Source organism: Mercenaria mercenaria, chromosome 19 (assembly GCF_021730395.1).
Source record: "Mercenaria mercenaria strain notata chromosome 19, MADL_Memer_1, whole genome shotgun sequence".
NCBI lineage: Eukaryota > Metazoa > Mollusca > Bivalvia > Venerida > Veneridae > Mercenaria > Mercenaria mercenaria.
In genome coordinates this window covers 31,055,766-31,069,064 of record NC_069379.1, presented here as the reverse complement: position 1 = coordinate 31,069,064, position 13,299 = coordinate 31,055,766, and the positions used below count along the sequence as shown (strand labels likewise).

The 13,299-nt window shown below is 34.7% G+C and overlaps 1 protein-coding gene across 1 annotated transcript in view; it reads left to right on the top strand.

Annotated features, from left to right (window-relative positions):
* LOC123542086 (uncharacterized) overlaps positions 1 to 13,299 on the top strand; it is an 81,651-nt gene continuing 68,352 nt past the window's right edge. The window contains exon 1 of the mRNA XM_053531275.1: positions 1 to 106. Within this exon, the coding sequence (XP_053387250.1) occupies positions 1 to 106 (106 nt within the window). The remainder of the gene's footprint in view (positions 107 to 13,299) is intronic.

Genomic DNA, 13,299 nt, shown 5'->3' with positions numbered 1-13,299 from the left:
ATGGAAGTGGATGTGGTGATGATAGGTGTGGTGGTGGGGGTGGTGGATGGAAGCGGTGCTGGTGGTGGAGGTGGTGGATGTGGTGATGGAGGTGGATGTGGTGATGGTAGTGGACTGTGGAATGAAATTTACTTTAACTTACACGTTTCATGAATGATCAGTCAGAATGCATGGTGTCCAATCAGAACACTAATGCGTATTATATTGACCAATCACCGTCGCCTTTGCTTTATTTATTACATGTACCGTCGAAATTTATTCATAACAGTTTTGAATACCAAAGTGTAAATATCTGGTGAGCGTTTGATACCAAACGTCGCTAATTTTGTTCATTAAATAAGAGTGAACTGTTATATTTTACGCGAGTCTAGTTAGGGTTAAATAAAAAGAAGCATTTTAGATGCTTCGTCGGAAAATCATGGGGAGATGTACAATATCGGTGTTGGTTGCTCTTCGTCCTTTTATAAAATCGGCGGAGAAGAACACGATATAGTCTAGATACTTCTTCTCCGGCAATGAGTAAGGGAAGTAGAAGAACAGCTATATATGATTGTATAGAAAAAATGAATAGTACTCCGGGAGTGAACTACGGCTTTCCATAATAAATGGTACAGTATTCAGTATTTAACATGTGCCTTTGTATACTTATTATATTAATTTATAGTCCGGGTCCGTAATGTAGGAGATACATTCGTGCAATTGTAATCTCTGAATTCTCTCACTGACGGAGGGTCGCAGGTTCGAGCTGTGCTACTGACTATGATTTTTTATGTGAGAAAGTAGGCAGTTGCTAACGAACTTTGGCGTCTAGTACTGGTCTTTCCCAGGAACGTTGGTTAGTTGAACTGGCTGTCTGATATAACTGGAATAATGTTGAAAATGGCCGTAAATTCAAACAAAAACAGACTCTAAAATGATTCCAAAACCGTACATGAATGTGCTTTCGGTGAAACGAGATACAATTCTTCATTATATGATTAAACAATTGATACCTTAATTGGGACTTTAAAGAAAAGTATCAATGGAATACAGCTCGCAACTGGGATACGCTCTAATTTAGATATAATGCTATTAATAAATTCAGTTATTTTAAAATCTGTTTAAAACTCAGTAAGGCATAACAAACTAAGAAAAAGGCACTTTTTGCTACTATTATAAGTTTTACCACGGTGTCATTCGACATCTTTAGTTTTGTTTTGGCACTTGCATCGTATACACCATAAAAACAAAATATGAATATGAATAGATTTAAATGAACCTTAATAAAGTATAGTTCACGCGTTTACATGGTCCGATCCGCTGACATAACTGGTAGGTGACTAAAAGTAAAATGGAACACAAACATTTTTATAACAGAAAATAATAAGATATAATAATAAAATTAACAACTGAATGAAAACACTACAGTACAGGCCATCTCCTATGAACGGGTATGAGTAAGAAGAATCATATATCAAATCCTACACAACCTGAACAGCGTATGTTGGACTAAATTTACAGTCTACCTATACTCCGATCCGGAGAAACAGGTAGGAGACTTAAAGTAAAACATTAAAAGCAAACAACAACATTTGACAGAAAATAAAAAAATATATATATATTTAAATGAAAGCACGTTGTAAAAGCTATAACAGATGAGGATCATTCATGACTTACAAATCATCGCAAAAGGTAACATAGAGCATACGTAATGTTACACAAAAAGTTCACTGAAAATAATTTCTGTTTTTTGTTGAATTTGTACTGTAGTCCTTTTAAACTGAGTAAGAATGAAACAATTTTGTCAACAACTTACGACAATAAGCGTTAATCTATATATACATGTATTTTTTGAATAGCCATCTAAAGGCAACGGGGTGGGGGTAGGGTAATTAACAATGTTAATGACGCATAGAAAGATAAAATGTCCAAAATTTACTGTGAAAAACATGTCATCGGTAAAACTGTTTAATAAATTAGTTATGTGTCTATATTTAATATGCCCGGTTGTATGATTATTATTTCTATACCATATTACAATGTATCAAAATTCACAAGAAACCAAACTTTATGAAACATGTTTTTCTTGAATATCAAAACTTTAACTCCGAACACCTTTTCCCTTGAGACAGCTCATATTAGAAAAGTATATTGCATGTGAAAATTAATTATCAAAAGATGAATCAATCAAACTTTCTCATTTGTACTAAAACATAACGTACATATACACACGACACATAGTAAAAATGTGTATACCATGTAATGTTGTCACTAGTCTTAGACACTGTCTGTTTCTTTCTCCAGTTTGTGCTTAGTGTCCGCTAGTCAGACAGTCATTTCTTCTTCGTCGATTTCCAACATAATTTGTTGGCATTTTACGGGGTGTTTCTATTTTAATATTTACCTTCCTGGGTGATTTTTTTTTTTGCAACCGTTATGCAGCTAAATCGAAGGAAGGGATTTCTTATTAAAATGTAGTTATAATGAGCAATAATAAAACGTATCAAATTATAACATTTAGTGATTTGCAATGGTTATATATATACTAAAATCGATTTTCTGGAGTTTCCAATTATGGTCTTGTTGCCATAAGTTTTACGGACGTTTTCGGGTTGGAGGTCTGTATGGACTTGTTCTTTAGTTAGCCAATCCCAGTTCTGGACGCATGATACGAAAGAAAGCATTCCCTGAAAGTATTATTTAAAAGTTTAAAAGATCACGGGGATTAACCCTGAAAATAGATGACAAATATTTTTATGTAAGCAAGACATTTTGATTTTCAACTACAGTTATTGCACAACTTCTCTGGAACTGGCTTTTGTACTTAAGTGCTGGATTTCTCGAAACATTTTATCCTGTACTAAGAAGATTAACCTGTTAAGAGCAGTCGAATATATAATACAATAACATACTTTTCCTCTTCTGACATGCTTCAATATTTCGGGAAATTTGACACAGAGCGATAATTTGAGTACATTTTTGGATTTGAGCGACTTCTTGACTCAGACCCAATTTATATATATGGAGTAAAAGAAACTACGTTCACGTAACATAGCAATGACTCAATAATACTATGACATCTGTAAAACTACTTATTAGATCAATATAACTTTTTAATAAGAAGAGTATTGTTATATCTGTGTAAATTGTCTTTTTACTGCTTACAACCAAATGATGACGTTGGTGTTCGGAGACCACCGGCGGTCTTTAGTTCCTTCATACTGCAAAACTGACAAGCATTTGTTCGCCCTGACAGTGAAGTAATTTCGTGTGAGTCTGAAAACTCTCGGTCAATGGTATCAACAACCTGCGTTTGTTTGGGTTTCCTAATTCCTGAACGGTAACCTTCCATACTCTAGCTACCATGTTTCCATCTTTAATTTAACGTGTCATATGCTGTCCTTTGTTCATTGTATAACCGAAACCAGAAATTATAATGTATTACATGTATTACATTATTCCTGCCGACACATCCTTCTGTCGGACTAATTTCTGTGGTTTCAAACCATACGGCAAGAATGTTCGCCCTTATTAAAAGACACACGAAGATGGGTTGAGCTGGCAAAGGGATTGATGTGTAGAATGTGTCTAGAAGCACTATACGTTCAACCAGATGTTCAACAACCTTACTCGTTAGTTCTACTTCTTTTTTTTCCTTTAATATAAACTTTAAACTTCCAAAGATATGCAGAAACTGCATCTGCTAAAACGAATATTTTAAAGCTTCTCTTTAATACATGCTATTAACTAAATGTTTATCTATTTATCTTTTTATACTGCATCACTCCTCTTTACGAGTATTACGTGCAGCTGCGCGCCTGTACAATAATTTTAAAAGTAGAATGGACAGGAGAATAAAAGTAATATACGATGTGTATTGCAGCCATGAATACAGTTGATAGTGTTAAAAACAAGAAGGGCTTACAGATAAAAGCAGTTTAAAGAAACAGGTCTATCATGTTAAGCATTGTGTGCAAGTTTGGTTACACCATGCCTAAACTGGTTCAGGGTTGGGTCTTGCAAAAGTTGTACTGGAAGGGAATTCTTAAGCACTATGATGCCTGGAGAAAAGAGTACTTAGTAAATAGTAATTACAGGGAGTGAGGATCTAGGTATAGGAGTGGGGATGCATATGTCTTGTTAGACGGGATTGGGGAGGGAGAGTGGCTGACATAGGGAGGAAGTGGTACAGCAACCAAACCACTCTGCAAATTATTACCATAGTAGACGTTTGCAAGAAGAACGAATTTCAATGTAGTACCGCAGTGTAGTTTTACTCGTCCTGTTACTAAGAACTATAGTAGACTTTTGTGAGAAACTTGAATTTTAAGGCAGTGCTTATCCTGTAGGCATTATTTATTCCCTCGATTACCACAGTAGTTTAATGCAGGGCATGTGAAACTAAAGGGAGTGCCACAGTGTATTAATACATATTCACACAAAATAGCATGTACTGCCGCAGTGATGCAGTGGCCGTTTAAATATGTGACTTTTAATAAATAACATTAACTGTTTGTTTTATCTGCATTTATATACCATAGTAGACTATTGCAGGAAACAAGAAACTGTAAGTTGTGCCACAGTGTAGTTATACCAATAACCACACAATGGACATAACTACCATAGTGTAGCAACCGTTTTACATAAACAATACCGCAGCATAAAAATGTAGTATATTTTTGTTAATTCCTTCTATTTTCAACTGCGAAAATATACAATTTTTACCTAAATACTGCATTATACGCTATGGAAATGAGTATCCCCATTTTTCTGGTACGTATTAGTCGTCTGCGGTAGCCCGTCTGCAAAACAGTAGCGGTAACGGAGAACCCCAAAAATATACAGTCTGCATTTGGCTTCTCAGGTAGTGCATCGGTGTACGATAGCGGTAGTCGAAAGGATATATCCGATTGGATTTTTGAAAAATCCAATTGGACAAAAGTTTTTAATCATCATTTTGGTACATAAGGAAATTAAAAACAATGCAAAACTATATCATTTATTGCTCCTTGGCCCCTAAACTACCATCTAAGCTAAAGCAGAAGTTTCTAAGTCACTTAGAAATGGTAGTGAAGTTTGCAAAATTTCTGGTTTTGCAAAGACATCCTGGTTGCTGTTAATATTTGATATTTTTCAATATCCGCTCTGCAGCTTTCTTTGATCTGAAAGTTGGAAGACAATTTATATCCTCTTAATGCATTTAAATAAAAATGTATTAAAAAGATAAGATTTCACATCTGATATTGACAAAAGACAAATTATCGTGATACTTGATACTGCCTTTTATTCTGTCAAGCTTAGGGTAATCATGAAAATTATAATACCTTATCATTATTATCAAATATGATATTGTGCAATTCTTTCATTCCTGTAAAAGTTATTATATAAATATCACATGGCAGGGAGGGTGTTATTGATATTGTCAACCAGAAAAATATTTTAAAGAGTTTGACAATATTAATAACACCCACACTGACATGTGTTATTTGCTTGTTTGTTTGTTTAGTGCTTTAATTTTTCTTTTTAGGATCAAAATATGTTTCTTCTCCAGTGAGCAACACAGAAATGTTCTAAAGATTACATTATTTTTATTTTTGTGTTACAATTTTTGTATGTTTTCAGCATTTTCTTTTGCGCAGTCTGAACGATTGGACTTTACAGGGACCCATCAAGAAGGCTTCTTCTTTTCATAAATCAAACAGTCAGTCAGAATTTTATCGACAGTCTTTCCTGAAAAGCCTATAGTTTGAGCTACTTGGAAAAACGTATGGCACTTTCTACATGTACCATGCCCAGAACGGTTGCAATATTTTTCTTTGTTTCTTGCAACTCCAGGCCTGCCTTGGATTTTAATCTCATGAACAATATTTTGACTCCATTGAAATGTTACCCCTAACCCCCTCCCCCAAACCCCCAACAAAAAATATATATAAATATTTTTTTTTCTTAACGTGGCTTCAGAACTATCATAATGGATGCGACACAATTAGGAATTTTGGAGATATCCACAGAGAATAATGAAATGTAATGCATGTTATTCCTGTTTTCTTTTCTTTTCATCACGTCTAATTATAGCATTCAAATAAAGACATTGTATATGAATGTAATTTAACCTCGGATAACTTTTACAATTGTAACTAAATTGAATCGATATTACAAAGTATGTTAAGAAAATACCTGTAATCAAGTACATACAACTCCCGTATTATTATGTACATTCACTACTAAAGACAGAACTCATTGAATCAACAATGTAAGGAAAAGGAAATGTGATCGAGGAGGCTGTATTTTAGACACGTTGTCTTCTGTCAAATTGCCGTGGGTGGCATAAGGCTGTCGTGGTAATTGAACTTGATATTTCACTAGCTCACCAGGTGTAATCACAGCAGAAGAAATACTTGTATGTGTGTTTGACTCTGATCAATGTAGGATTAATATTCTTAAAGAGGTTAGGAAAACAACAACAAATATCGCATTAGTCACTAACTAAAGAACTGATAAAGATGTTGCGTGTAAATGTATACGATAAAAAGTTTCTTGAGCAGCCAGTTCTGGTACCTATGTTACGTATGCTGGTACGTGTGCTATGTACTTCAAATATGTTCTATTTTCAGATTTTTTTTAGAGTTTTGCAGGTAATACTAGGCCACGTGTTTTTATTTACTGAAGCCAGTGTCCTTGGCAAATTATTTACTTATCTATTTTGTTTGATTTAATGCGGTAATGACACAATTATAGGTGGCGACTTTCTTGCTTTGATTGCGGAGGTAAAGCCCAATATGTCCACCGTAGATTATTTAATTACGGGCGGGCACCTGGATAAAACCAGCGTCTTCACTTAATGAATTCAACGCCCGGATTGAGGATCTAACCCACATCGATGAGGGGTAAGTTATTTGAAGTCATTGAACTTAACCATTTTGCACGGAAACACCACATCCCCTCCACGCTCCTCTGTAATTTAAAATGTGGTTTCGCTTAGAGCTCATGACCAAAGAGATAAAAATATTATTTTTGCTAATCACTAGGACAATTTGTTTCTACTTACGAAGTATCTTCAAAATGACATAATAAATTCATATACCAGTTTTGCTAAAATTAAACAATGGAGTTTTAAGTCGATTTAACTCTCAAATCCAAGTATCAATTAGAACTTCAATTATTTTCATATAAATATGACAACGTCTAGCACACTCAACATCCCAGTTGCATACAAGCTTATGTTATATGCTTGCTAGTACCGGATTAAGCTTAATTCTGTTTAACATTAACATAATTGCTTAAACTTAGATTTACGTTGTATGAATAGATTTGCATGTAAAGTCTGATCAATATCTCTATCATTATCTTTGTACATTTAAACCCAATCATTCATAGTGAACGATATATAAAAATTTGAAGATCAATAGGAGGTATCGCATTACCTCATTTACATTTTCCGCTTTGTATTAACGATTGTCAATATGGCTGTATACCTCAATAGTAACAAGACGTTTTCAAACGATTTGCATATAAATAAATAACACTTTAAACATCAACATTCTGTTAAGTTAAGTTTTATATTCGAGTTCAGCTATGATGCCAAGAAATGATCCACATTTAAGAATGGTTTGGAAAAAAAATAGTTACGATTTACATGCTGTCACTCAATTATAAAATCAAAAGTTAGTCGCTATACAGGTCTATGATATGGTCATTAAAGACATTTGGTTAATAAAAAGTAACATAAATGCAACGATTTTTATATTTCAAATGTTCTTCAGAAGTATCTACCTTACTCTAATTTTTCAATTGTCGACAGTTAGATATTTTAAATGCATGTTTAATGTATGTTATGCATGCAAAATCATATTAATTCCTAATGTAAAGAACATTTCTATCCCCGGGTACAAGCATCTGAAATGTCCGTGTGTCTCTCCGTCCGTCCGTACGAAACAGATTTTACCGTTTGGATCAATGACTTAAAATAAGTTTACACTAACACTCAACAAAGCTTAAGGAAGACCTACAAACTAATCTATATACAGATGACCTAGAACCTCATATGACCTTCAGGAGTAGCCTACAATAATGTTCGCCATCCAGCTGGCTTACGGAAGGTCGGTGGTTCTACCCAGGTGCCCGCTCGTGATGAAATATGCACGGAGGGGCACCTGGGGTCTTCCTCCACCATTAAAGCTGGAAAGTCGCCATATGACCTAAAATTGTGTCGGTGCGACAATAAACCCAAAAAAAAAAAAAAAAATAAATAAATAAATACAATAATGTTCTACAGACTGAAATCAACACATTCGTTGGTTTTATGTGCAAACGATGCCAGGCAGTCCTCGATGCTCAAGGTTGCCATACCCTCTATCAATGTGTGATTTTAGGGTACGTCCCCAACACCATTTAATGAACCATTTCATCAGTTTTCCGATTAAATTTTCCACACGATTTCAAATTGCTATACATATGAAGTATCTTTGTCTTCATATTTACGTGTATTTGCACTTAAAGTAAGTAACTTTTCTTTGTTCAGCATATCAGATACAGCATGTTATTTTAATTTTATTGTTTGTTATTGTAACATTGGTATTATTATCGTTGCAATTACGGTTATTTCATACCAGTGGCTATTGATACCAAAATGCCAAATTATACAAGCGCGTATTTAACAAAATATCAAATAAGGAAGTATATGCTCAGCGACAACCTTATTGATCGTCCTAGTTTGCAGTACTCAAAATAAGGTTAAAATTGTAACCAAATTAGTATGTCGTACTCGTTTAGGAATAAGTGTTAGCATAAAAGATACAGTGGGATAATTTCAACACGGTAATTAAATTGATATTTTTAACTATATCCTTAAAAGAAATGTAAATTAATACATAAGAAACAACATAACAGTTGTAACAATATTTAGCTTACCAAAAGGTCCCTTTTAGCGCATATAAAATATTCTTTTTAAGGGATATTGTTTTGGCATAATGTTACAAATGTTTAATAATGCAATGAGAAAAATATGTAAGAAGCTGTCATTTTTGGTGCAAACTTAACTGTTTAAGAACTAATATAAGTATTAACAGTTTTATCATAATCCAATTTTTTTTGTTTTAATATAAGCAAGTGCAGTACATAGTATGCTATTTGGAAGCATTTGTCTTGCAGTCTGTATTTCAATTCCTGATATTTCCATAACGCGACTACACCAGCGAGTACCTGCGCACTTAACATAAAGACATTGCATACATGCATTTACGATTCGAAAAATAAATAAGGGTAAAAATGTACGCAAAAGGAGAAAGCACTTGCAAGTCTGAAACTTGTATATTAAAATGTTAGAAACTAAAAAAAAATCACATGACCAGTGGCAATTTCATTACGTATTTTTGGCGGGAGTCTATTTTACTATTTTAGGATGATGCATATTCATTTCATTAATCTCCATTCTTTACTATGATATACTCAGTTGAGGAGTTACATGATTTAATCTTTATTATTTTGTCTTGTTGTTCTGTTACTTTACGTAGTTGTAGTGCACTATCGATTGAAAAAAAGATTGATTATGCAGTAAACACATAATGGGCTAGAGGTTATTTGTAATGAATGTGCATGAGTCAAAGATGGCGGCACCCTACGGAAATTTTGGATTCCTTTGACGATACCCTTGTATCCGTTACATGCTCAGTCAAGCGTGACATATTCACAGTAAGTGTTCCTTCCCTTGAGAAGGAACAATAACATAAACTACTTTTGATAAAAGAAATTAATCTAAAGTAGCTTCATCACTTCTTTTTAATGAAGGGATAATTTGCTCAATATATATAAGAAACGGAGATCAGTTGCAAATTAGCAAAGAACATCGGACATAATGTTAGGGATTTTGCCCAAATTTCAATGCCATTTCATGATTTCAGTATCTGATAGTTTTATGAAATAGCTTCAAATACTCATAAATAAGTTAAATACCTATCAAGCTGTCACCAAAAATAAGTTTATTTAATGTTTGTTGTCTTGAAATTCGAACAGTTTGTGACTGAGGGTCATATTTTATAAAAAAAATAAAAATGTGCATTTTAGTGAAATAAACATATGCATTTTAACGTATGCCTATTATAAACGGTTTTAAAACAATGAATAAACTTTTACCGAATATCAGTGTTATTAACATTTGAAAAAAGAAATAACATAAAAGCAAAAAATATAAGTAGAACAAAACGTTTGATGGCACAACTGTACTTCTGTTCTTTCCACCTGAGTGTCCATGACATTGCCTATTGTTTGTTTGCTATACACCTAATATTATACCGTAGTGACACATACAGTACACATGTACTAATCCACCAACGATTTTTAACAGTGGCGTCATTTTGTCAACATGGTAAATATAAGCATGGTATATCCTAAACAGATGTATACTTATAATAAAACGAAATATGTCCTTATCTTTTGAGAAGATTCAAGTAAGGTAAAGCCCAGTGGATGTGTTGGCTGCTTGTCAAGCAGGTGATGCTTGTCCGAAACTGGTGAAAAGCTAGTTATATTTATGCATTTTTGCAGCAAAATATGTAATTGAGATAGTTGGAAATATTTGCTTTTTGGGGGAAAATGTTTGTTTTTTTTTTACGTTTTTTATGTCTTTTTTTGCATTGTTGTTGATCTTTTTATGTTTTTAGTGTTTTATTATCAGTCATTTATTTCATTATGAAATGTACCAAATGTTATGCAACATGTGTCTGTCTCACCGTCAGACAAATGTGTCTGTTCCGCTGTCAGTCAACTGTTTCTGTCTCACTGTAAGTCAATAGTGTTTGTCTCACTGTCTCTGTCTCACTGTCACAGTCAGCTGTGATTTCTCACTGTCACAGTCAGCTGTGTCCGTCTCACTGTCAAAGCAACCTGTGTCACTCACTTTGTCGGTATCCCCGTCGCTGTAGCAAACAGTGAAGACAAACGTTTTTTACACAATCTATTCTGTGCACGTACTTTGTGAAGCATGAGAAAATATGGATAAGAATATAACTAAATAAATACCGTGTGGGGAAAAAAGTATATTGACCGGATACGATTTCCGTACATTCTGATTACAACGGCAGTGCCGTTATCCTCTGAGCTACCTATCCATGCACGCTAAATGTAAAGTAACGGGCTTCCGTGGTTAAGGTCGCTGACTTCAAATCACAAAGACACAATATGACGTCACTGTCAGGTATCTCTTGTCGGATAGTACAACAGTGACCGGGTATTATGGGGAGGATTATATATTGAATGCACGCAGTGGTGTACCTGGCCTCAAAATGTTTTACATACATTTGAGTAGCTTGTCTTTTTCAGCGAAGGTGTATAGGGGACAGCTGTCACTGTCGATTCAGGGGTGCCTGGGATTTAGCATTTTATGTCCCATCTGGGCACGTTCTAGATGCATCGATAGCTCTTTTCAAGGTCCCTTTGTGTGTTTGGTTCTTCCGTTTCCGAAATTATCTGTAGGCACAGTCCTTTTGTGCTTAAATAATAGCGGCTACGCCACAGAGTCATGCACATTTAGCCTTTACGTTTTAATGCATATCAAACACTTAAATATGCGCTTTCTGTTACACCAATGTAAAAAAAGAATAAAACGTCATAATAATACAATGTAGTAATAGAATTCTGATTGGTCCAATATATCAATGGAACAGAACTTCACTAGCTTGTATCAACAATCAACATCTATGTAAATATTCTTAGGGCGTCAGTGTTAGTTCCTTGAAAGTCGTTACTATTATCTGCGGCGGCTTTGGAATAACTTTCAGATGTGTAGGTGAATTGGTGTTAATTATGGGGGTGTCAGTGTTAGTTCTGAAGGCACCAGAGTCAGTTCAGGAGTTTGTGTCTGGTGTAGTTCTGTGAGGGTGATGGATCCAGTGATTCTCTGGTTCGAATTAAAGCAAAGATTATTCTTAAAATACATTCTAGGTGTGCCATTACTGTATCCTACAAAGGATTAAAAGGCATTTGCACCACAGTGGCACTATTCCGAAAGTTCGTTAATATCTCATTGTGATGTTTAGGTTGAAGACACATACATCTGGTTGTATATTTCTAAGCAACTTGATTGGTCCATGACTTGCGACAGACGCAATTGTCTCATCCTGATGACACTCAGTCGACCGACTTAGATTGTCAAAAGGCAGCAGACCTGATTAAAAAAAAAATCATAAGATATACTTATCAAAATCAGTCTGCTTTCAAGCTTGACTTTCTATGTCCATTATTTATTTATTGTAGTGTTTTCTATGTTTGAAATATTTACAAAATAAAAACAAACAAAAAACGAATAAATCTGTTTATATGAAAGGTTTACGAAACCCATGCAATAAATGTCAAAATATTTTATGCAAAATTCATTTTCTGACATCCTAGATGTAGTTTTGTTTTCAATTTTTAACACGATCCCCCCTGTGACCAAGTACCATTTTCGCAGAATAAACATAGAATAATTATTTACAAAAGCATGTGAAATATTTTGTTGCGTCACTGAGGGGTAAGACTTAGTCGAAGATATCAAGAAATGGTCTTTAAATGTCTTTGCTAACATGGTATCTCAGAAGTCTAGCCCTTGGTCAGTTTTTACTTAATTTGATTGGCAATCTGAATAAGAAAATGTCCGAGGTCCTTTTACCTGTCTTATTTCACAGACAGCCCGCCCGCTTAGCTCAGTAGGTAAGAGCGTTGGTCTACGGATCGCGAGGTCGTGAGTTCGATCCTCGAGCGGGGCGTATGTTCTCCGTGACTATTTTATTAATAAACGACACTGTTTCTGAAATCATTACACCTCCACCTCTGATTCATGTGGGGAAGTTGGCAGTTACTTGCAGAGAACAGGTTTATACTGGTACAGAATCCAGGAACACTGGTTAGGTTAACTGCCCGCCGTTACATGACTTAAATACTGTTGAAAAACGGCGTTAAACCCTAAACAAACAAATATTTCACAAAACATTTTCTATTGTGACATTTTGATACAAGTACTATCATAGGATGCTGACAAAAACATATATTAAGCAATTGTAATGGGTAAATCAAATAATGATAATGAAAAAATCCTGAAAGTTTTTGTTGAACAAAAATGTTTCATAATGTGTCTAATAGTCCAGTCATACATACGGCGCGGATAGCTACTTCTAGCCACTGAAAGAAACGTAGTTATCCGTAATGATCCGTACATAAGCCGTACGGATTGGTACGGATTACTACTTTAAGGTTCGGCTCAGATACGGATTACTACGTTTCTATCCGTGGCTAGACGTAGCTCTCCGCGCCGTATGTGTGACTGGGGAATAAAACCGTATTCATTTT